This window comes from Mus caroli, unplaced genomic scaffold, assembly GCF_978045245.1.
Source record: "Mus caroli unplaced genomic scaffold, Mus_caroli_1 scaffold_19, whole genome shotgun sequence".
In the NCBI taxonomy this organism is placed as follows: domain Eukaryota; kingdom Metazoa; phylum Chordata; class Mammalia; order Rodentia; family Muridae; genus Mus; species Mus caroli.
Window position 1 is genome coordinate 63,966,517 of NW_028227274.1, and position 25,069 is coordinate 63,991,585.

The following is a 25,069-nucleotide window of genomic DNA, read 5'->3' on the forward strand; positions in this document are numbered from 1 at the left end:
TTATCCATGCTATTGTGACCTCCAAGAGTCCTGTATTATAGTGACCTACAAGGAGTTGTGTGTGAGGAGACAAGCACCCATCAGATGAGCCAAGGCTCCTAAATACTCTGTTCTAATATGGGGACAGACAGTTTGGAAAGGTGTCAGGAGAACACAGTTGTCATTCCTGTCCTGCCAGAAGTATCTGAGTTTGCTAAATTACCTGATAAAATACCACGGTGCATAGAAAGTACCTGTCAGTGTGAAGGTACACTTGATTCTAGACTACAGTTAGCACTCGGAAGTAAATATATGCATGTGTGGGGTATGTTTTCAGTAACCTGGCAGCTGGGCCAGCCACAGAACAGCCAGTGCTTGGGTGTTATTGCTGGTAGAATGGTTATTTTAACATGGTTTTGGGAAAAGATCTAAGGGGTATCCTCGACTGGTATAAAGATATAAAGATTATTATGCTGTATCTGGCTTGTGCGTGTGTGTGTGGTTTTGTGTGTGTGTGTGTGTGTGTGTAGGGGTATGTCTAGGCACACAGATTCTGTGGCTTGTTTGTGAATATCAGAGGACAGCCTTGTAGAATGAGTTTTCTAACTTTACATCATATTTTACTTTTCTATTGCTGTGATAAAATACTCTGACAAAAGCAACTTAAGAGAATAAGGGTATATCCTACCCCATCATGGAATAAGGGTATATCCTACCCCATCATGGAATAAGGGTATATATCCTGCTCCATCCTTGAATAGAGGTATATTCTGGCTCTATCATGGAATAAGGGTATATCCTGCCCCATCATAGAATAAGGGTATATCCTAGCCCCATCATGGCAAGCAAGTCAGGAGGAGCTTGAAGCAGCTGATCACATGATACCATACTTAGGAAGCAGAGGGTGATGAATGCTCAGTTCTGTTCAGCTTCCATTCTTTACTTACAGTCCAGGGTCCTAAGGAGGGAATGGTGCCACCCATAGTGGACAGACAGTCTTTCCACCTTAAGCAATTTGATGAAGATCGTCCCCCTTAGGCATGCCCAGAGGTCCATCTCCCTGGTCTAGAGTCTTTTAAGTTGACAACTAATTCTGACTATTACACTTGGGGTCTGAGGATTGGACTCAGGCAGTCAGGCTTGCACAGTAAATATCTTTACCCACCGAGCCACTTTGCTGCCCCAGGTAGTATATATTAAAAGTTTAATTAAAAACTTAAAGATATACTGAATTACTACCTTATTCATTTAAAAAAATCTTTAAGATATTTTACTTTAAAAAGTATTTTAAAAGGAGAAATAATTAAAAGGAAGAATGTCACAGGAATGCCTCAGGTAGACAACCAGTAGAAAGCCAGTAGAAAGGTGGATCATTTGGTGACGTTGGTAAAACGTCAGTGTGGCTGGATTTAACATACTCTTGGTGATGAAGTCTTTAGCATGTTTGTTGTTATTATTTCTTGGGAGGATGTTGTCTAGGCCACAGTGAGTCTGGGATCTGGGGGGAGGGCTTTGGAATCACTGCTTTCCTTCCATCTTTCTATGAGTCTGGGGGCCCAGCTTGGATCCTCAGGCTTGCACGGCAGACATTGTTACCCACTATGCCATCATCTCTCTGATCCCTGATCATGAGCGCCTGGGGGTGAGTCCTGCTTTGGCTTTGTTATTGCTCAGCTCTTGGCCTTACAATGCAGTGCATCGCAGAGAGTCTCTGAACTCACCAATTGAAGTTGTTCTCTTTACATCAGTGTTTCATGCAGGGGTGGAGGCTTTTGTGTTAGCCACAAGCAAGTACAGGTTTGCAAATTAAATAGTTTTCCAATCAAAGAAGGCCTTTTGTCTTTGGGGTCTGTGATGGTTTGTATATTCTTAGACCAGGGAGTGGCACCATTTGGAGGTGTGACCTTGTTGGAATTGGTGTGACCTGGTTGGAATAAGTGTGCCACTGTCCTCACCCTAGTTGCCTGGAAGTCAGTTTTTCACTAGCAGCCTTTGGATGAAGACGTAGAACTCTCAGCTCTGCCCGCGCTATGCCTGCCTGGATGCTGCCATGCTCCCACCTTGATGATAATGGACTAAACCTCTGAACTTGTAAGCCAGCCCCAAATTAAATGTTGTTTTTATAAGACTTGTCTTGGTCATGGTGTCTGTCACAGCAGTAAAACCCTAAGACAGGGTCTCTGCACTCTTTGCCATAAAATTAGGTGGTTGGCGTCATTTCCCTGATGAGCTCCAAGCTTTAGTCCTTCAGTTTCAGGTGTGTTGTATCTCCTGATGTTTTTTTGTTTGCTCTGTGGGATCCTTCTAGGGACCTCAAATTAATATTTACTAAATGAGATTATGTCTGAGGTCATTCTTATAGATCAACCATTCTGCAGTTATAAGAGTTAATGCTATGTAACACAGAACTTAAGTTATCTACATTTGTTCAAATCTTTATGATTAAAGGATAATCCATGGCCTGATAATACCCCTAGACAAAGGAGCCAATGCTAACTTTTTTTTAATGATTTCTTTCTTTATTTTATGTATATGAGTACACTGTAGCTGTACAGATGGTTGTGAGCCCATGTAGTTGTCAGGATTTGAACTCGGGACCTTCAGAAGAATAGTCAGTGCTTTTTACCACTGAGCTATCTCTCCAGCCCTGCTAACTTGTTGATATGAAGATTCTGAAACAGAGGGGCATGTATGGATCATGAAACTCATGCCATGTGGACATGATTCTGTTCTTTTTAACATGGGAGGAGCCTAGAAGCCTTGGGTCTGCTTTTTTTTTTTTTTCTTAAGATTTATTTATTTATCATATGTAAGAACACTGTAGCTGTCTTCAGACACTCCAGAAGAGGGCATCAGATTTTGTTTCGGATGGTTGTGAGCCACCATGTGGTTGCTGGGATTTGAACTCGGGGCCTTCGGAAGAGCAGTTGGCACTCTTAACCACCGAGCCATCTCGCCAGCCCGAAGCCTTGGGTTTGAATGCTGCAGTCCCACCTACCGGCAGCGTGGTCTTGTAAGACAGCAACCACCCCGCTGCAGTGTCCGTGGCCTGGGGAACGGAAGTGGTACTGCTCACCACACAGGCTCTTTTGAAATTGATGACATGACAACACGTTTTTATTGGACAGAAAGATTTTATAGCTATTATTTCTCAGAAGTCTAGACTAAGTTTTTTACAATTACATTTTATTTGTTTTCTGTGCATGCTGCAGCAGACATGGGGAGGCCAGAAGACACCTCGGAGGAGTCTGCCTACTGTGTGGATTCCAGGGATTGAACCGTGGTCATTAGGATTAGTGGCAGGTGCCTGTGCCCACTGAGCCATCCTGCTCACCTGTCCAGGAAACTGGATCTTGCTGTGCGTCCCAGCTCGAGGTCCTGGGACGATAGGTGTGCAGCATCACATTCACACCGGCTTTAGATTTTTAAAATTTAAATTTTACATAGAAGAATCTTTGTATGATAAATGGCTTCCCCACCCACCCTTTGTTATTTCTGACTAGCCGGTGTTGCCCTCAGTGGGTAGCCAGGGATCGCCCTGAGCTCCTGAGCTTTCTGCCCTGACTTCAGGCTTGCAGGAGCATGGTTAGTGTCTGCAGTACAGAGGACTGACTCAGGCTTAGAGCTGAGCTAAGTCACATCTCTAGCCCTAAACTTTGCTTCACATACTTTATAAATTTATAGCATTTAAAATCTGTCATTTTGAAGTGATTGTAGACTTACAGAAATTGGGTAGAACTTGTGTTTGCTCGTTACTGTCTTGGCCACTGTTAGCATTTTTGTGATTAGAGGACGTGGCAGAAACTTACTTGGACATCCGTCATCAGTGATGAAGGACAATCACCACGTCTCCAGACACCGTCCAGATGTTCTGCAATCATCCATCCCCTTTCTCATTCTGTGCCTGCTCTAGGCCTTGAGTTTGTGCTCACTTGCTTGCTCCACTGCCTGTCTTCATGGCGACTGGTTTAATATGAGATTCTACAACTTGGGCTTGTCTGGTGTGTCCCTTGTGATTTGTCACTTGGTTTTGGTAGACATGTCACAGATCTGATATTGTCCTCAGTGCAGCCGATTAGGACGTGACCTGGTGGCTCTGTGACTCACTCCTGGGTCTGTCAACTCAGAACCCTTAGTTATTTTGGTGACGGTCAAGTTCCTTCATTGTAAATTGCCATTTTCCCATTGCTTTGTGGTGAGACAATTGAAGATGATGTCACTTTCCTGTTTCTCTTTGATTTTGTCCCTTTGCTGTGACTGTCTGTCTTCTTCATGTCAGCAGCAGTGGCCTTGCAAGGCTGGCCTTGTGTGGCTTTGCTCTGTCACTGTGTTTCGTTGGCTCCTGGAGATTCACAAGTAGGAGTAAACTCCATTTTTGTCAAGGGCTGGATGGACTTACACCTAATTATTTTCCTCCCCAATGGTTCTACAGCTCCTGTGTCCTCTGGGCAAGCTTGTCCCAGAATGTCCCCTTTGTCATTGTGTCTCTCCTTCCTGGCTCTGCAGCCAGCCATTCCTTTGCGAGCCTGGTTGTTTCGCAGAGAATGGCAATACCATGTTTTATTTTAATTTAAGAGACTCTTATGTGTGGTTGATCCCTACTGAGCACTAGGAATTGTAACTGGGAAAGTGACAGTTGTGGGTGGAGTAGGAGCTCAGCTCTGTAGTGTGAGGTGGTGATGTCTTGGCCTGTTTGTTGTATGTTCTCAGAATTAGAATGAGAAACTTTGGACAGTATGTCCAGCTATTGGAAGGTAGATGTGTTTGTGTGTGTGTGTGTGTGTGAGTGTCAGACAGACATATACACACACAAAGAGAGAGGGAGAGGGGAGAGAACAGAGATTATTTAGTACAAAGTCCAACAACTTGGACTTGTCTAGTGACTATAGAAGGCATATTCTTTTTAAATCTCTGTGTGTGTCTGTATGTGCATGTGTGTGCACACATGTGGATATGTGGTAAGTTCATGCACGTATGTAAAGGTCAGGGGCAACCTCCAGTGTTGGTCCTCATGTTCGGCCGTCTTTGAGTCAGGACCTCGTGTTTGCTGCTCATTTGCTAGGCTGCTGGTTTGTGAGCTTTCTGGGATTGTCCTGTTTCCACTCTCATCTTGCCCTAGGAGCCCTTGGGATTGCAGATGGGTGCCACCATGCCTGGCTTTCTGTGAGCTCTGGGAATCTGAACTCAGGTCCTCAGACTTGGCAAACATTTCATCTAGCCCTTGGAGGAATTTCTGATAATGATGTTTAGTCAAGTAAGGAACCCACATGCACATGGTTTTAAGGGAAAGTTGGGATTGCTCAACAGTGCAATTAACAACCAGGCTCTCAATAAACCACATTTCTTTTCACACTTGATCTAACCTGTGGAGGGAAACAACTCAGATGAAGTCAGTGTGTCAGCAGGAGAGCTGCAGAAAACAGCGAGTCTGGCACAGGGCTTCCGCTTATAGCCGGTCTCCATGGCAGTGGAGCACATGTGGCCTATTTTAAAGCTTCCAGGTGATTCCAGTGGACAACCAGGGTTTAAAACATCTGAGGTCCTCCATGCAGCATCCCTTGGCCCTATTGCACAAGCACATGTGCTTAACACAGCACCAGGCATCTTTGCTGAATATTCTATTCAGGGAAAGTTGATCCCAAGCACAGAAGCTCACAAAACTCCACCCTGCATTTCTTCTTGATGGTAAACTGGGAGACCCAAGTGCAGGGAAGTAGCACATTTCACAGGAGTCGTCTGAGGCTATCTGATGCGTGATTATAGGTGATCCTAGGATGTCTTCCTGTTGTTCCCTAAGGGTGTAAACCCCAGTTCAGGGCAAAGCTAAAGATATTACCAGCAAATTCTATTTTTGTGTGTATGTGTATGTATGTGTATATAGGCATGTGTGTGCTAGTGTGCATGTGTAGACATCAGAAGACCACTTGTGAGAATCTGTTCTCTCTTTCTTCGTGTGTGGCCCAGGGGCTGAACTCGGAGTATCAGGGTTAGTAGCAAATGCCTTTACCCACTAAGCCATCTGTCAAATGCCAAAGATGTCACCCCTTGCTTTTTCTACAAGGTGTGGATGATTTGTAGTGCCTTCCATTTTTCAGTCTTTCATGGAATAGACTTCCAGATGTAGCTGAAGGAAAGAAAGGGCAGTGGGAGAATGGTAGGCAGGACGCCGGGGCCTGGGCGGAACTGGGGCAGGATGCGCTGGCTTGTGCCTTTGAAAATGATGGTTGTGTTCCCCAGCTTACAGCAGCCATGCCCAGACTTCCTGGGATCCTTTAAACCTTCACGCTTGCACTCGTGTGTGTGTGTGTGTGTGTGTGTGTGTGTGTGCATGTGCACATGTGTGACACACATTTTTAAAAAGCTGTCTGTCCAACATGGGTCTCACTCATGTTTGTAAAAGGGACAGAGCATGATTTCTTTTCCCCAGCTTTATTAATCTGTGGGTTAAATATCATATTTTCCTTTGTCTGTTGCCTTTAACCCTTGATGCTCCCTTTAATGATGACCATTGACTGTGAACAGAAGAAAAATAGCATCTGGCTTGCACATTTTCCTCCCAGATGCTTGCTTGCTTGCTTGCTTTCTTTCTTTCTTTCTTTCTTTTTTTTCTTCTTCTTCTTCTTCTTCTTCTTCTTTAGTGGGTATAGTTGATACTGCTGGCATGAGACCTGAGTTACTTTAATATGTAAATGTGTAACAAAAATAGTTTTGTCTTTTCTTTTTCTCAATTTATCTTTCAGTTGTGAGAATGCCAACTTTCTGCCAAAATCATATCAACTTGACAACAGGTTAAAAATTCAGTTTTTGCTGTCCTTTGATTTAGAATTTGTGATCGCTCGGTGGTTAGGGAAATGCAGTTAAGCTAAGTGCACAGGCTGGCTGGGTTCAGAATGTGGTGTGGTGGCAGGGTATGCCTGGCATACTCCAGGCTGGCACCCATCCCCAACAGCAGGAAGGTCGCCGGCCCAGCCGCCCCAGCTCTGCCCCTGCTTCTGTGGGGCAGCGACTTCCCTCTGGGGTTTATGTTTCCATCAGATTTAAATAGATGATTAAAAACATAAATTGGTTTGTACATTAATGCTTTGCACTAGAAATATGTTTCCCATTTAATGATGGTCTTGTGAAAATTCATTCATTTTTGGCTATAGACCTTGCTATTTCATCAGTATATTTTATTATAATTTTATGTTGAATATTTTACACCTATATGCAGTTTTATGGTTAATATGTTTATAAGAATCGTTATAATTTACATTAATGTATTTTATTGGGGAATCGTTTTATAGAAGTCCTCACTCGTTATTTTAAGGATATAAATGGCTTGCAAAGGTGGCATTGACAATTTTTAGCTTAAAGAGCACAAAATACACCCCCAGTTATTGCTTTTGAGTAGTTATAGGGACAAAACCAACACTTGTCAAGGACCACTCCCACATTTACTCTACCTGGGGACTTGTCACTAGGCTGCCACTGCAGAGGGAGAGCTCAGACCCGCTCCTGCCGCAGAGGTGAGTCTGCTCCGGTGGGTTTCTAGCCACTGCTCCAGAGGCACTGTGCTGGCTGATGGGCTGGGTAAGTCTTAGTGGTGGGTTTTGTTCTCAGGGATGTTGAGTAGCTGCGGATCAGTCAGCAGAGACACCTGTTCTGTCTGGTTTGTAAAGCCCTTCCCTGATTTTGAAGCTTTTAAAGTTAGGATAGAAAGGCACATGTCTCATTCTGTCCTTTCATGTTGGTGCCAGTCCTTTTCCTTCTGCCCTGCATGCCCTCCCGCCTTTGCGGAGCCTGGTCCACAGTCCCGGCTCTCTACCATTGGCCACCGGTTATACTGGCCTCTCTCCTCCTCCCGTTCATTCTTTCCTTTCCCTTCCACTCCCTTACCTCAGGTGTTCTTCCTCTGCTCTCACAGCTACCTTCTAAGAGTGTCATGACCACATACCTTCACATAGACTGAAGTCTGGGACCACCTCTGGGGACACTGGTGATCTTTGTCTTTCCAGGTCTAGCTCATTTTTCTTAACATAGTAATTTTCTATTCCATTAGTTTGGCTGTAAAGTGATTTCATTTTTTTCCTATACAGATGAATAAAATCCCATGTGTATGTGCACCACATGTTCTTAATCTGCTCATCTGTTGGTGGACATCTATGCTGTTTCCATTTCTTAGTAGTTGTGAGTGATTCCGGGAGTAAACACGGATGTGTTAGGATCCCTGTGGTCGGACCTTATATCCTTTATCTTTATGCCTCCAGTGGTCTAGCTAGGTCGTATAGTATTATTAGCTCCGTGTTTAGTTGTCTGCGGAGCCAGCGTGTGGACTTACATAGTCTCTGTATCTATATCCCTATACTTGGCCAGCATTGGTTTCTGTTCCTGATGCCCCCTCGGTGTTCACCTCAGCCTTTCCTAGTCCTTCAGGTGCTGGCAGGCTATGTCATTACTAGTGAGCATGTTTGTAGTGCATGTCACTCTGGGGAGTGACATCCCACTGCGCTCAGCTGGGACCCAAGGCTTTTCTGGGGTTGTTTGCAGTTGTGGGGAATAGCACAGCAGGGTGTCAGTTCCTGGGAAATCTCCTATAGGTTCACATCGTGTTTTAGAACTGCCTGTCTTTCTTAGCAATTGCCCATAAGGATTTGGATGTGTGTGGACTGTGGCCATCCTGCGAGTGGTTTTGAGTAGTTTCTGTAGAAAGGAGCTCTTTCTACAAAAAGTTTAAGAACCATAGAGAAGTGTGCCAGGCAGCCCCAGCCTGGCAGCAGGAGTTCCCTGCCAGCAGGGCCCCTCTGGCATTGCCACCCCTTGATTGTTCTTTCTGATGGTAGGGTTGTAGGTGTTGGGGCTAGTGCTGGGACACTAGACAGCACCTGAGTGCCAGCTTCTCCTTGGTTACTGTGATACTTCATGCTCACTTCTCCCCTCTTGCTTACCTGCTCCTCCTTCCCCAGGACCTCGGCCACAGGAAGTGGGGTCAGTGGGTGGTGGAGAGAGAAGCTCTGCAGGGTAAGCAGCTCTTCATCGACAGAGCTTGGAAAGCTGACCCAGCAGGAAGGCGGGTTGGGAACGTGACTTCAGTTTTAGGATCCAATAAGTGTAATTTTTCTAGTGCTGCAGATGTAACCTAGGGCCTTGAGTTATTTTGGAATTATCAGCCAGAATCTAGAAAGCCCCAAGCTTGTCATATATTATTATACTGCTTCTAAACAAAGTGAAGGATTTGGATAGGGGGTTCTGAGTGCTGAGGCTATAGCTCAATTGTGGAACATTTGCCTGGCTTGCACGGGGCTCTGGGTTCAGTCGCTAGAGCATCCTCATCCCTACCCCCAAGAGAGCGCAGCTGTTAGTTACCCTCGCCCAGAGGAGAAGGTGGGAGACTGAGATCAGGAAATTGAAAGAAACTGAAGTGACAAGACCAGCTTCTGTTTGTATAATACACAGATTATTCCGAGGCATAGAAAATTTAAATAAATTGTTCAAGAAAGATGAAGTTATTTGAAAGCATTGCACAGAGAGGCCTGCGGCTCCTGCTCTGCCTCTTGTTTGTAGCCAGAAGAGCTGTGTGTCAGACAGAGGACTTACGTTGGGATGAACTCTGTCTGGTTAGATGTCTGCTGGAGCCATGAGAGAGGCATTTCCTATAAACTCATGAGAGTTTTTCACAAACAAGGTGGAGTAGAGGTAGACCTATATTTAATGGCATTCATTTGTCCTAGAGAGAAGGACATAGCTTTCTTAGCAGATTATGGCTGTTTCCCCATGACTTGTGTGAGAAATTTTAGCAAAGTTCATTGCATGGGTTATTGAGCATGAAAGCCCAGATCCAAAGTGTAAGTTACAGCACAAAGCAATAAGACAGACACAAAGAGTTCTACTCTGCAAGTCAGTACCTTGTGTTTTAAAAACCGTAGGCGCTGGGATGCCCAGAGCTGGAGTAGTGAGGGGTGTGGAGGGGGTAGGATCCCCAATAGAATTGGTCCCCTGTAATTGGAACCAAGTATAGCAGCCCCTCTGCATCCATGGGAATGGGTTATGGGACAGACTTTGTTTGTTTGTTTGTTTTTAAAAAAGATTTATTTACTTATTTTATTTATAGGAGTACACTGTAGCTGTACAGATAGTTGTGAGCCTTCATGTGGTTGTTGGGAATTGAATTTTTAGGACCTCTGCTCACTCTGGTCAACCCCACTTGCTCCGGCCCAAAGGTTTATTTATTATTATATATAAGCACACTAGTCAGATCTTATTACAGGTGCTTGTGAGCCACCATGTGGTTGCTGGGAATTGAACTCAGGACCTTCAGAAGAGTAATCAGTGTTCTTACCTGCTGAGCCATCTCGCCAGCCCCAGACTCTGTTTCTTTTCCCTTACCAAAATCTAAGGATGCTCCAGGCCCCTAGGCAATGTGATACAGTAGCTGGGTGCTTGACATGCCTCACCTGTGAGTTTCAGATGATCTCAGGACGACCGAAAAGTGGCTACACAGTGAAATAGCATGCAAATGGCTGCTATGCTAACAGTTGCCATACTACTGCTTAGGAATGGTGACAAGAGGAATGTGTCTGCACTTGTTCAGTAGGGGCAGCCACTGCTTTTTGTTGTTGCTGTTTTTTTGTTTGTTTGTTTGTTTTATACGTTCCAAATCTTCAGCTCTGTGCTTGATTGGAGCAGAGTGGTAAACATCCTGTTTGGGAGCCATAGTGAAAGAGCCCATTGCAAAATGCCCTTGGCAGATCCCGGAATGTTCTCTGGCCACCCTACAGCTGCCAGAGCAATTTTATAGGTCCTGGTGCTTCTGTGTGTGTGAGTCATTGCTTAGGCCTGATGTGTGGATCCTGCCTTGTTTTGCATCAGTGACGCAGAACTGCTGCCACATGCCATTGTCTCTGTCATCATTGCTGCTGTAGTTCCTTCACCCAGGGACGTGCTCTGATCTCACCATGGCCACCAGCAAGCTCCACATTTTACTGTGTGTACCTGCGGTGGTAGCCTTGGGAGCCTGAGATCACCTCCCAGACTATGTCTGTGCTCTTGTAGATCACAGTGAAGCCCACCTGTGGATTAGCAAGGACACTCTGTCCATGTGGAAAGAAGCAATCCAGATGTACAGCTAGCGGCTACTCTTTCTGGTATGCTAAGCAGTTGAGGCTGATGTAGACTCTCAATTTGGCCAAAGACTGATACCGTGACCATCTGTCATCCAATTTGGTAACCAGAGATTTGCGTGTTTAATTTTATCTTCCTGCTGGGCAGACTGAGGCTTCAATCAGAAGAGCTGGTTGAAAGGGCCTGAATGTTACTGTGTGGGTTCACTCTGCAGAACCAGACGACCCTGAAGAGAACCCAGCATTAGGTACCAAGTAGCATCTTTGCATATGAGGGTCATACAAAAGCACACACAGCACTCAGAAGAGTCTGCACCCTTTGAGGCCTGAGAGCAGTAACTAGGATGTTTCAACACAGTGAGTAAGATGTTTACAGACATCCAGACTCGCCTGCTGCGTCGCCCACAGGGCTGATGGAGGAACAGGCTTTCCTGTTTATTCTAGTATGCTCTGGAGGTGGAGGATGTCTGGATTCTGGTGCCCAGACAGGCGTCTTGCCATGGGTCAGTACCAGGCAGTTCTTTCTGGTGTAAGGACAATTATTATTAAAAACACCACCCACAGTCAGGCAATGAGTTCATCTCCCTGGCACAGACAAGCCATTTGTTTTTGGTCCTGTCTCCAATTTCCTGGTGACTTCCTTGAGCTTGGGTTTTGTTGTCTGGATGCTGTGCCCCATTTGGGGCTTGTTATATAGCAAGGCTTTGACTCTGCCAGACACATGTACCACTATTTCCCCTGCCACCCAAACCTCACAAGCTTGCCCATGTACTGGAGATGGCTGTCTTCCTGTTGTGTCCCAGGACTGGGGCTCTGCCACAGTTCAGTAGGCTCACATGAGTTTGTGTAAGAAGGCAGCCATCACTCGTCATTTCTTAGGAAACTGTTCCTGTCCTCCTGGCAAGGCAGCTTGTCGGTGTGCAGCACTTAACACACATTTCCACCTGTGGGTTCACTGTGATGGGCATCTGAGCTGTCGTGGGGATGGCAGAGGAAATGACAGCTACTCACTCTACAAGGCTGATTTAATATGGATTTTTTTTTTTTAATTGGCACTCACTAGTCTCTGGGAGGTCATAGATTCCCACTCAGCCCTGCTTCATAAACAGGACAGTTGTAGATGCAGGAGCATGCAGCCTCTGTGTGGGGAGGATGAAGCCTTACTTGGAGGCAGAGGTTCAAGCATTGAGGAAGGTTCAGCCTGACCATGGGAATGTATCCCGGGGTGGTTCAGGGGAGGACAAAGATACCCCATTGGAGCCTCACCTCTTCCACAGGGATCTATGGAGCCATCGCAGGCAGTTCTTGCACAGGGCATGTGACACTGGCCAGGACTCCATCTAGCCGTCCTGGTTCTATACACCCAGCATGATGGCTAATTATACCTATGTGCTTCATAACATAGTTTATTTAGACAGTTGGAAAAGCAGTGTGTGGTGGGGGGTTCAGAGCACTTGAGGGAGTAGCCTTCAATGACCATTTAATGTTCACCTTGGGGACAGTCAACGTTTATTTGCATATTTACTTCTTAATGTTATTAACAGATTTCTTACAAATCGTCTGATTTTAAAGTGGTGGTTGTTTTGAAAAGGAATGTTCATTTTCTCTTGACCTGAATAATTACAAGTACACATAGACATTTTAAAAGGCTGTTAGATAATTTCTAATTAAAAAGGATAAAAAACTGTTTATGAAAGATTATAAGGCGGATGGACGGTGGAGAATGTGCAACCTGGCGTGCCCAAGGCCCTGGGTTCAGTGTAGCACCACACAAGCCAGCCTTGGTGGCACATGCCTGTAATCCCAGTTTGAATTGGAGGAAGTATGGTCAGGAGTTGAGGATCATGTAGCTACATTGTGTGTTTAAGGTATGGTTGGTCTATAAAAGATCCTGACTTGAAGGAAAGAAAGAAGGGAAGGAAGAAAGGCAGGCAGTTTCTCTAAGTTTTCCCAGTGGTTCCTCTCTGAAGGTGGATTCTCTGAGAACAGACAGCTCATATTCTCCATCTGTAGGCAGACATTTTAGAAACAAAAGAGAATTCAGAGTTAGGACCAACCCCTGTGTAGAGGGGTAATGAGGCCAAGAATGGGCAGATGATTGGCAGTGGAGAGACTTCACAGTCATATGGCATTAGCAAATATTGAGAGCTCAGAAGGCGCACGGTGCATGCCTGGGGCCCCATCCCTTCCTTCAGTGTTCACCTGAAGGAGCCTCGTGAGAACGTGTTTGTCCTGAATACCATGGGAGGGCTTCCCGAGGGGTTTGTGAGGAAGGACCCCTGACACAGCAGAGAAGGGACTTGTTTAAAGTCTGTAAGAGTGACCAGAAGCCCTTCTGTTTCATCAGGGAACCTAGGTATGCGTTGGGGCCTGGGACTTCCCTGGAATTGCGTCCTCCTCCCGGGCAACCGTCTTGTATTGTCCTGAGCTTGGATGCTGAGGGCCAGCCTGCTTCCGTGCTTTCTGTTCTGCACTTGGCCTCTTGTTATTGCGTCTTATCACCATAATACATTGTAATTTTATAGTTGTACAGTGACTCCAACAGCAGGTTTTATGTTTATTTTGTTGGTGTGTGCGCACGTGTGTGTGTATATATAGTTCTGGGTTCTTTGTGACCCATTTCAAAGGTGCCACTTCCATAATCTAGATCACGTTCAAAGATACACTTAGCCTGGGAACCAATTTAGAATGTATTACATGAAACAGTAAAAAGCATTCCCCTTGTGTTGTAAGTCACAGCCTGGGTTACTTAAAATCTCATGTCTGCGGCCCTTGCTAAGTAGGTTTGCTTCTGCAGGATTCTCTCTGTTAATGTGAGACGATGGTCTAAGACAGGAAAGTTCGTTCCACATTCTAATGCTCTGTGGAAACCCACTTCAGCATTCGTATCTCAGTGCTGCGCTCAGACCGAGTGCAGAGCTAACCGGTCACAGTGGGAACGTTATGGCCTCAAAAGCCTCACGTGCCCGAGACAGCTTGGCTAACCTGCAGTCTGCATTCACACTGTCTCAGAGGTTTCTCCAGAACTGCCATTTCAGCTTGTGGAAACCTGGGTAACGGGATTAATTTTAACACTCTAATTATATTTCTCTGAGCTTCCATGTGCGGGCAGATCATGCTGTGTGCACGAAACACACGATCTTGGCCTATTCTTGGAAATGATGGAATTGGAACAGAGATCACATCAGTTCCCGAGGTGATAATGGGCTTCCAGTGATGGTTTAAGGGTTTATAGCCGAGGTCTAAATGTTCTGGAAAGGATGCCCGTCGTTGTCTGTGGAAAGGGTCCTCTGCCCAGGGAGCAAGGGTGACTGGGGCCAGTGGGCTTATTTTTTTTATTTTTCGCTAACTGTAACTGGAGTTAACATTATGTAGCTGGACCCAACAAGAAGGAAACGTTAAGACCCACACAACATTGGTTTTCACGTGTCCAGACGTCAACCTTAATACTAAGCAGTACTTGTATGCTGCCTCACTGAGGTATGCTTACAGTTAATGAAGTGAATTAAAAAATTAACTACTAAGGTGTCGTTTATGTAAATCTCAGTGCCTATCTTATAAAAAACTTGTTTTATAGAAAACATTATTTTTAGGAATATACTAGATTGTACCGGTTGGGTTGAGTATCCCTTGTCCAAAATGTTGAGGGCCAGAGCATGTTCCAGACTTAGGGTTTTATTTGGAGTATTTACACTGACTTTGCTGGTTGATTTTCATAGTGGGCATGCTCAGTCTTTTTCTTTCCCTCTATAGCATGTCTGCATTCCGGAGCTGTGTAAGCAGGGCACTCACATGTTTGAGTTACTCACGGGAATGTGTAACTTGCAAGCAGGTCTCTTCTGTATGTACCACTTCTGTTTAGGAAACATTTGCCACATTGCAGTGTATCTGCTGTGAACAGTATAAGTCATGAAAACTGAAAACCAAGGGAGGAATCACAGACAGAATGAGAGGAAGTGTTCCCTGAGGGCTGCTTTGAATTCAGATTCCAGCCGGGAGTTTGCTTATAGAGGCCCTGTGAGCACAGTGAACACTACCATCCCGTCCCTATATGGCACGCATTTCAGAAGAAAGCCTTCCCAGAGCATTTTCTGAAGGATACGTGGGAGAAGCTTGAATGTGAACCAAGCAGCTTTGAGAGCTTGTGGATGTGGCATAGACTGACAGGAAAGCTAGTGGCAGTCAGCTGGGATGATAGTGGGACCATGAGGGGCAGGTCCCAAGGCCTTTTGCTCTTCAGAGCTGCTCAGAGAGGAGAGCCCAGCTGTGCATATCCAGTGGTTTGCCCCTTAGCAGTGCAGTCTCTAGAGGTGAGGAGAGAAGAGACCTGGAAGACCCTACAGCTCAGAGATGACTGCTATTAATCTAGAAAGGTTTCAGATGGGCCTCTGGGAACATGTGCAAAGGAAAGGGAAGGGGCTATCACTGTCTCCAGTAGCTGATGTGAAGCTCAGTCTTTGTCTGTTGTAAGAAGAGGTGTACACTGCAGTGCTCCTGCACTGAGTTCATCTATTTGGTCCCTCTGTTCCAATGGTGATGGTGTCCATGCATACAATTCAAGGGCCTACAACCTTACCCACTCTCTTTGCATCTTCTACTTTCCCAGGCATTTGTGAAATCATAAAGCAGGCTATGTATGTTATCTCTTACTGTAACGGCAGAGCAAGAATCCTAACTTCTTGGCTTATCCTGCCATCTCTGTCTTGGACAGGGCTCTGAGCCCTGGCTCTTGTTTTGTAGACCAGGCTGGCCTTAAACTCACAGAGATCCACCTGCCTCTGCCTCCCGAGTATGCTACCAAGCCCAGCTTCACAACAGATAAATTCAGCAAACCCAGGCCATGCCATCTGTATCCTTCCGCAGAGCTCCTCCACAGACAGCTGGTGGAGTTAGCACTCAGCAAGTCCCATCTCCCAGTACACAGCAAGCCACCGTGTCCTCATCACTTGCAAAGGACGGACAGTGCATGGGGGCTGGCTCTGTGGCAGATGTTCCTGGAGAGCACTGGAGGCTAGCTGGTCACAGCCTCCATTGTGGTTATTCATCAGGGTGTCAGAGATGGGCTGAGATCCTGGTGTGACCCCCATTACTGGAAGGGCCCCTTGTTGCTAGAGTGCCAGGTGTGGAGGTATGCTGAAGAGCAGCAGGGGACACCATCTGCTGAGCTGCCTGGGGCCCGATTCTTATCGCCCTTCTGAGGCTTGTCTTGCCCTTGTTCCTGATTGGTGCAGGCTGCCTGCGTCCAGGGCCTTGTTGGTTGTCCTCTGGTACTGGATTCTGCTCTTAGGATGCTGGGCAGGCAACTTGTAAGCCATTCTTTTTCCCCCTTACTTTGTTCATTCATTACAGTATCCCTTTACAGCCGCTCTTCTCAAAGAAGAGCCTCTCTCTTCTTAAGCTCTGCCCTTCTACCTAGGCCTGACTCCTCCATTCCCTCAGTGCTGACCTGTGGAGGTCTCCGGTGGCTTTCTTGTCTGCGCTTTCTCGTGATGGCAGTGGCCTGCCTTGGAGGATGGAGGATGCTGTTTTCTCCCGGTTCCCTTCTTTATCGACCCTGCCTGCTCAGTCCTTCCCATCCAGCTCTAAATGGTGATGTGTCTTCACCCTCAGAAGGTTCTTTTTAAAAGACACACTTGTTTTGTGTGGACACAAGTGTGGAGGTCAGAGAACTACTTGTGGGAGTCTGCTCTCCTTCCACTGCGTAGGTTCTGGAAATGGAACTCAGATTACTAGGCCTGGCTGCAAGCACCATTGCTTACTAAAGCCTCACACAGACCCTCAGGAGAGTCTTAGTCAACGATCCTAGGTCTGCATCTCTGATACGGCTTGCTCTCCTGTCCCAGAGTTGACCGACACCTGCTTCACATCTGTGTAGACCTTCAAGGGCCTTTCATAGTGTACCTAAAATATAACTTTTAACCCCCTCCCCGCAAGACATCAGGCAAATCTTCCACCACAGAACCGTACCCTGATTCCCAAGTGTGACTTGAGTCCCTCCTGTCCCCAACTCTACTTTCTCTGGACCTTCCTTAGTTAGTAACTAGGAATTCTTTTCTGCTGGGCGCCCATGCTAACGCATATGGAAGGGCGCTTAACTTGCCCCCTCGATGCTGTCACCTACATTCAGCCTATCCACCAAGGCTCCCAGCAGCTCTTCACCTTTGAGAACTCTGCCAGATCTAGCCATCTTCCCACCCTTCCCTCAAGCCCAGGGCCCGTGTCTCTTCCTTGGAGTCATGGAGGATGGCTCTTCATATTTCACACTCTGCAGAATGACCCATTTATCATAGGTTCTCCATGTGACTCTCTACTTCAAAAAGTGTCTTGTCACATGCGTGGTAATCTCCAGCCCTCACCATGGAGCCCAGACCTTCTTCTGTGCTCTCCCTTCTCCCTCCTCTCACTCTCTAGAAGACTACATAAAGGACCTGACTGGGCAGTTCATGGATGGTCAAAGAGTATAGGGTTGGCCGGTCAGCCTTCCTGAGACTTATGGCACTGACCACCCGTGGCACTGGAGAGCAGGGGTCATCCTGGAGATGGGTACAGAAGCACTCATGGGTGTTGATGGATCTGAGGATGTTTTGTCAAGGAGTATCAGAGAGCCTTGATATTTTCATGGCTTTTAAGCTCCATAGGCAGTGTTTAGGACTAAGTGGTTAACTACAGAGCCATTTATCTATACTTCTCAGGAAGCTGAAATAATATAGTGGTGAATAGAACATCAGTTCTGGCCTGCTTATGCAATGAATCCTCCAAAGTTTCTCTCAACACATACTGTATATATTACAAGTAAAAATACCCGGTTTTATAAATATAGGTAAAAATGAATATCTATATTCAGAAAAGAAGTGTTATAAAATAAAGCTTTAGATTTGACCAGTGTTCGATGGATGAGGTTAAAAGCAATCATTAGTCTATTTTGAAGTCAGCATTTATTTTTAACTTTTACATTTAGTAGGGTGTCCGTGTGTGTCCGTGTGTGTGTGTGTGTGTGTGTGTGTGTGTGTGCCATGGTGTGGGAGTGGACAACTTGTGGAAGTTGGTTCTCTCCATTTCAAACTCAGCTCATTAGGCTTGGCAGCAGAAACATTTACCCACTGCCTTGTTACATCTATCTATCTATCTATCTATCTATCTATCTATCTATCTATCTATCTATCTATCTATCTATCTATCATCTCTCTCTCTCTCTCTCTCTCTCTCTCTATCTATCTATCTATGAATGAGACAGGCTCTCAGAATCATGGGGATGGGTGTTTCACTTGGGGATTGGAGGAGGGACAGTGTGAGCTTCAGCTGACCTGGAGGGTCTGCTCCCTCTGTCTAACCCAATCAGCCTCCTGTTTATCAGCTCACCCAGCGTCCCGCAGTCTCTGTGCAGGAGTCTGCCATGTTCATATCCCTTCTGACCTCTGAACACTAAGCCGTGCTTGCTCTGTTCCCAGCCCCTCATCCCAGCCGTCGCCTGGGATTACTCGGTAGGCTTACTGGTATGTTTCCAGTGCACACATGTAGATTATTGGAATAGTTCATGTGTGCTGAGCATTTCTAAAAAAAACAAGGCTCCGTGATGAGTAACTGGCAGCTTTGGTTCCCAGAGAGCATTTGGAGGATAAAAACAGCAAAGCATTCCTTTAAGAAAACCCAAAACATTAGAGGTTAGATACGCCTAATGTTTTCAGTAGCTTTATTCATCATGCTCTGCAAACTGGCAATCTTGATGTCCATCAATTGGTAAGTGGGCCAGTGAACTAGAATATAGCTATATAAGTGGAACATTTATACAACTAGGGTACTGCTATAAGAGTTGAGCATTTCTCTGAAGTGAAAAGGAAAATAAAGGAGAATTAGCCATGCGTTTGTTCTGGGAGCCTGTTACACTGTGGGGTGGCCCACTTGCATGACAGGTACACAAAGCAAAATGAGAGGCATAGAGAAGAGGGTGTGGCTGCTGACAGGGCTGAACACGAAGGGCCCGTGTTCCACAGAAGAGCATTGAGTGTTTCTAACCACTGAGCCACTGCTCCACACTTTTCTTTGCCTTGCATAACCCCTCTTTTGTCTCCCACATGCTGGGATTAGAAGTGTGAGCTGTGGTGCTCAGCACTATACAGAATATAAAATGCACTCGTGTAAAATTGTACCTTGGTAAACCTTACATTTTTTTTGAGGCAGTCGATCATAGAAGGCTTGCTTTGCGTGTACAATGTATTCACATGGCTCACAGAATCTAAGCATGAAGGAGCACAGCAGGGTCTCACTCCTACCCCCGAGCCCCTAAAATCTATAGCCATCCCATCTCCATGGGACACTTTCCCGTTCCCTGTCTTGTTCCCTGTGGTCAGCTGCAGTATGAAATCACTACATGGAAAATTCCAAATGTGAACAGCTCGTAAGTAGCATGGTGAATGCTTGCCGTGTCCCACCCGGGAGCTGAATCGTCGCTCTGTCTAGTGTGCCCTCTGTACCTGGTGTCCACCGTGAGTCACTGGGTGCCACCAGCTGCCTTGGTGATCACCACAGTGCCGATGTTAACTGACTTTCACTTTAGTAGTGCTGGTCTCGGCCCATGGGTAGGGTGCTGGTCTCGGCCCGTGGGTAGGGTGCTGCCAATTCAGATGAGCCAAAGAAAGACTTTGTAAATGCATGAGCTCTTTGAGACTTGGACACATTCATAGAACTTTTAGGAGCACACATAACTGTTGTTTTATTAGTTCATTTCTTACTGTGCTTAACTTGTAAATTTAATAAGGAGGAAACGCACAGCTTGCCCTAGTGTACTGTGGTTTGCTGTAAGCTTTCAACCTTGTAATGGGTTTGTGGGGCTAATTAAGTTCACTTTCCGCTTTTGGAGAGTTCATTGTAAGTTAAAGGTCGACTTCCTGTATAGAAAAGAGCAGCGCCCACACAGGCTTCAGTGCTGTCTGAGCATTCAGGCATCCTTCTGGAGACTTCAAACGTCCCCAGTAACAAAGTGTAGGGAGTCAGGGCTGTGCAGGGAAGACCCACCATGTTCCTGGACCAGATCCTAAGTAGACAGGTTCAGAGTTTAGAAGTTACCTTATGAGGGCTGCTGCTGGGGCATGCTTCCTTTCATGGAAAGCATTCCGATGGAGTTGAAGGTGTGTGTCAGACAGTGTGGCTTGGGAACAGCTGGGCGCCATTTAATCAGTTGGCATGCTGCTATTTCCTGATGGCTGTCAAGGGGGCTTCTTGAACATTGGTGGAGCATGGGCCTTGCCTTGTTCTCATTAAATTGTAAACCCTCAGGTTCATTTAATCTTGAAAGGCGTTTTGATCATTGCCTGTGCTAATGGCAATGCGATGCATGTTACAAGAGGAGCCCTCGGGAAATAGTGGTGTGGCTGTCTCCAGAGATCAGCCTGTTCCACCACACCCAGTTTAAGTGGTGCTAAGGAGAGTTTGTGCACATGGAGCGAGCACTCTGCCAACTGAGCCAAAGCTCCAGCCCTGTCTGTCATCTTGAAATGCAGTTCAGTTTTGTGTTTTCCCAACCTTGCAGGTTGCTAGCTCTGTGAAAATGGACTCAGGACAAAGCTGAGTCTCACCTACTGTCCCCTGAGGGCATCCCCACTGGCATTTCCTTATTAGGAGTTAATACAAAAAACATTAAACCCATCACCATAGAAAGTCCAGTCTCAGGCCGTCCAGTCTCCCTTTCCCTGTGTCCTCTTGCGGTGCTGTCATGTGTTATATTCTCTGAGTCTGCTGTTTGGCAGAGCTGACTTTCTTTTAGAAAGCAGGCTTATGTCTTAACTTCAAGTTGATCTGATATATACAAGATTAATAGGGAATTAGGGTCTTTGGGTTTTTTTTTTTTTTTTTTTAAAGATTTATTTATTTATTATATGTAAGTACACTGTAGCTGTCTTCAGACATTCCAGAAGAGGGCGCCAGATCTCGATGCGGATGGTTGTGAGCCACCATGTGGTTGCTGGGATTTGAACTCTGGACCTTCGGAAGAGCAGTCGGGTGCTCTTACCCACTGAGCCATCTCACCAGCCCGGGTTTTTTTTTTAAATATTGTTATTGAAACAACTATTTGTTGATGATTCTGTGCTGAAAGCTTTATTCTGAAGTGGGTATTTGTTCCCTCTTGTTTGGCTACATAGTGGAGTAGGGGTTACTAATGGTTTGCTCTGTGTAATCAGAAATTGCCTATAATCCTCGAACTTGATAGAGTGAGGCAGGAGACTCATGCATCCGAGTCCAGTCTAGACAACATACTTGTCTTAAAAGAAAATAAAAATTATGGGGGGGAAATTAGGAAATGTCACTTACTTTTCTGTTGCTGTGACAAAACACGAGGACCAAGTCAACTTATAAAACATGTAATTGGGCTCATGGTTCAGAGGGTTCAGATTCATGATAGCAGGCAACAGGAACAGCTTAGACTTCACATCTCCATCCATAACTGGGGGCTTAGAAATGCATACTGGGAATGGAGCCCGAAACCTCAAAGCCCGCCCCCAGTGATGGCCATGATTTCTAGTCCTTACCGAACAGTTCCACCAATTAGGGACCAAGTATTTTCAAAAATGGCCTGTGGGGCCATTCTCATTCAGACCACCACATCTCTCTATCCCCATCAAATATTGATACTTTTAGTGTTAACATGGAGATGAGAATTCTTTCCTTCACCTTTGTTTGGGTTCAGAGGTCTTCTCAACACCCACCAAACCATTTTGCTTTATTTAGAAAATTGAGTGTGGCATTGAACATTTTTAACCCCAACACTTGGGAGGCTGAAACAGGAGGATCGCCATGAGTTTAAGGCCAGCCTAAGCCAGATAGCTTGTTTTATAAACAAACCAAACCTATTTCCCACTGTGCTGATGTAACCGAGGATATACAGGGCGAATTTCCCAGTGTTTCCTTAGCAATCTGTGAGGAAGGCACTCTTGTATGCTGGTGGCTTTATTATTGGCTAATAAGCCAAGTATCTGCATGGGACTCACACCACTGTGCTTCATAGACACCGGGTGCCAACCCGCTTTGATTCTATAGAGCCGGACTCTCACCTGTTAAATGGGTTTGATGTTTACATATGTCAGATGACTATGTTTAAGAAAGTGTCTATCCATCGTTTGTACTGTCACTAGAAATAAATGTCTCTTGCATAAGAACTGATCCTACACTGACTTAAGGAAGGCTAAGCCAAATTTGGCTCCATGCTGGAGAACGACAGCTCTCCTGTAATATGGCAGTGTTTGATTTTGGGCTGCTTGATAGATGTCATGCCCAAGACTCTTTTAAAGCTAAACCTCCATTTGCTTCAAGGGTCCTGTGCAGAGGGACATCTGACTGGCACAACCGTGACTCGCACCACAGTGGGAAACTTTTATGTATATAGTACTTGGGATTTAACTGGGGCCTCGTGCATTAGGTAAACACTCGACCACTGTCCTATAGCCCCAGCCTGGGAACTTAACTATAAAGAGTTATTTTTGCCAGCAGCTTTAAAGTATTTTTATCCCTTATGATATCTCATATGAAAGTGCCCTTCAAAGTGCTGTGTTCCCAAGATAATCACATGCATCTTACAAAACCAGGGTCTTCTAGAAAAACTTCCCTTATAGAACTGAGTAGTCATCACTGACGAGCAAAGGTTTTAAACGTTTAAAAGCAGCCAGCAGTTTGACATGGCACACTGAAAAGGGGACAATCCCATTCACAACAGAGCAAGTGATGGTTTTCCTTCGTAGCTATTGAAATGGTTGCCACCTACTTTTAAAACAGTAATTTTTCTTAAATAATATTTATATTCTATAACAAATACCTGGGTATTTGGGTTAGATTAAAAAAGTGTAAGTAATTAGGGTGTGAAAAATTCCACCCTCCTAAAATGAGCTTCTTCCTAGATGATCCACTGTTGCACTGTATTGCAATTTGAGATTTTATTTAAATGTGTATGAGTGTTTTGCCTGAATGTATGTCTGTGTATCATGTGTGTGCAGTACCATAGAGGCTGGAAGAGGGTGTCCAATTACCTGGAACTGCAGTCATACAGTCGTGAGCTGCCCTGTGGGTGCTGGGAATTGAATCCTGGTCCTTTTAACTATTCAGTGGGACTGAATCACTTCTCTCCAGCCCTATAGAACTTTATAGTTTTGTTAGTTTTTATGATATTGTAGGGCTGCCATAACTCAGTGGTAAAGCAGTTACTTAGCATGCCCATGGTCAGCATTGATAACCAATTTTAAATGCCAGTTTAAATATGTCAGGTGATCCAGGCCCAGTGATGCCCACCTTTATCCTAGCGCCTGGAATCAGAGGCAGGTGGACATCGGTGAGTTCGAGCCTGGTCTACAGAGTGAGTTCCAGGACAGCCAGGGCTACATAGTGAGACCCTGTGTGAAAAACCTATCCGTTAATCAGGTGACTTTTGCCTCCACGGTCTTAAGGGTCCCTCTCTTCTCTCCCGCACAGCAAATGAAGAAGCACCCCTGCCGCCAGTGTGACAAGTCTTTCAGCTCCTCCCACAGCCTGTGCCGCCACAATCGCATCAAGCACAAAGGCATCCGGAAAGTTTACGCCTGCTCGTAAGTCTCTCAGTCTGCTATGCGCACACGCAGAAGGGATTGCGACCCAGAAAGCTTCTCGGGCTTTGCCTTTATTCCTGAATCCTGCTCTGCTCTGGTGTCTCGTGTGTATCCCACTTCTGTGTGTGTGTTGCCCTCATCGCACGTAAAGCAGGAGAGCGGTGTTTTACACACAGACACGCGCGCGCGCGCGCACACACACACACACACACAGAGTTTGTCTTCGGGTGTGGCGGGCTTTTCAGGCACACAGTAGATGAGATGGCTCTCACTTAGTGACTGGGCCATGTGACCATGTAGATTTGGGGTTGATCCACAGTGGAATTCTCTCGCCCAGACCGTGGCCATCTGGCTGCAGCCTGTCCCCTAAGTTAGACGCGTTCACTGTTGGCTGGGCTCAGATGTGAGGGACTGAAGGGGCCAACGTAAACTCACTCACCAGCAGTTGGTCATAAACTGTCTCTTGTATGAGATGACCAGGCTGTGGTTGATTGTTAGCAGGAAATCTGTCTCGCTCACTCAACTCACACGTGTAAAGTAACTTGATAGGAGAGAGCACTGCTCCTAAGAAAACCGGGGACTGGAGAGATGGTTCAGCATTTAGGAGCACTTGTTCTTGCAGAAAGACTTGAGTTCAATTTCTAGCACCTAGGAATGCAGGAGTGCTACATGGTAACCCACAACCATTGTAGCTTCATTCCAGGGAACCCAGTACTTCTCTCTGACCTCCACAGGCACCAAGTATGCATTTGGTGCACATACGTACATGCCCACAAAACACTGACACAAAAAAGATAAACTGAACAAACTAACTGGGGTGTGTGTGTGTGTGCAAGCACAGAGCCATCATGGAACGCAATGATTGTGGTCAGAGCCAGGCCTTGTGGGCCTCTTGCTGAGGACATACATGAGGTACGAGGGTTTGCTGTGCCTTGGGCAGTTAGAGGAAGTTTTCTAGGTAGGAAGTGAAAGTGTGGAGCCATGTGTGAAGTGACAGCATCCCATAAAGTCTGTGTCAACACAGTAAGAGCATCATAAGTCACATGACATCCACATGGAGAAGATGGAGAAACCTGACGTGGGCCTTCCATGACAGTCCACCTAAGGGTCAAAGGGAAGAGCTAATTCCACAGGGTTGTCTCTGGCCCTACATATGTACCATGGTGCCCCTGCACACGCATGCACACACGCACACACACTCAGAGGAAAAGAGAACAAATCGTTTATGCTTGAGAACAGTTCTTGCTGCCACTCGACAGAGGAAGGGCCTCTAACATGAAGTCAACAACATTTGGGGGCTGTCATTAGGAAATCCCCAAATGCCTTTTGAAGGTAACAAATGTGGTTCTAAAGATGTGGGATGCTGGCATCCTTCACAGTGCAGTGAGTTTCATGTTTGTTTGGGATTTGGGGGGACGTGCATTT

The 25,069-nt window shown here is 45.8% G+C and overlaps 1 protein-coding gene across 10 annotated transcripts in view; it reads left to right on the plus strand.

Annotated features, from left to right (window-relative positions):
* Positions 1-25,069, plus strand: part of Znf532 (zinc finger protein 532) — a 108,827-nt gene that overhangs the window by 79,500 nt on the left and 4,258 nt on the right. For all 10 annotated transcript variants that reach the window (XM_029471791.2, XM_085833610.1, XM_029471793.2 and 7 more), the window contains one exon: positions 23,532-23,644. In XM_029471791.2, the coding sequence (XP_029327651.1) occupies positions 23,532-23,644 (113 nt within the window). The remainder of the gene's footprint in view (positions 1-23,531; positions 23,645-25,069) is intronic.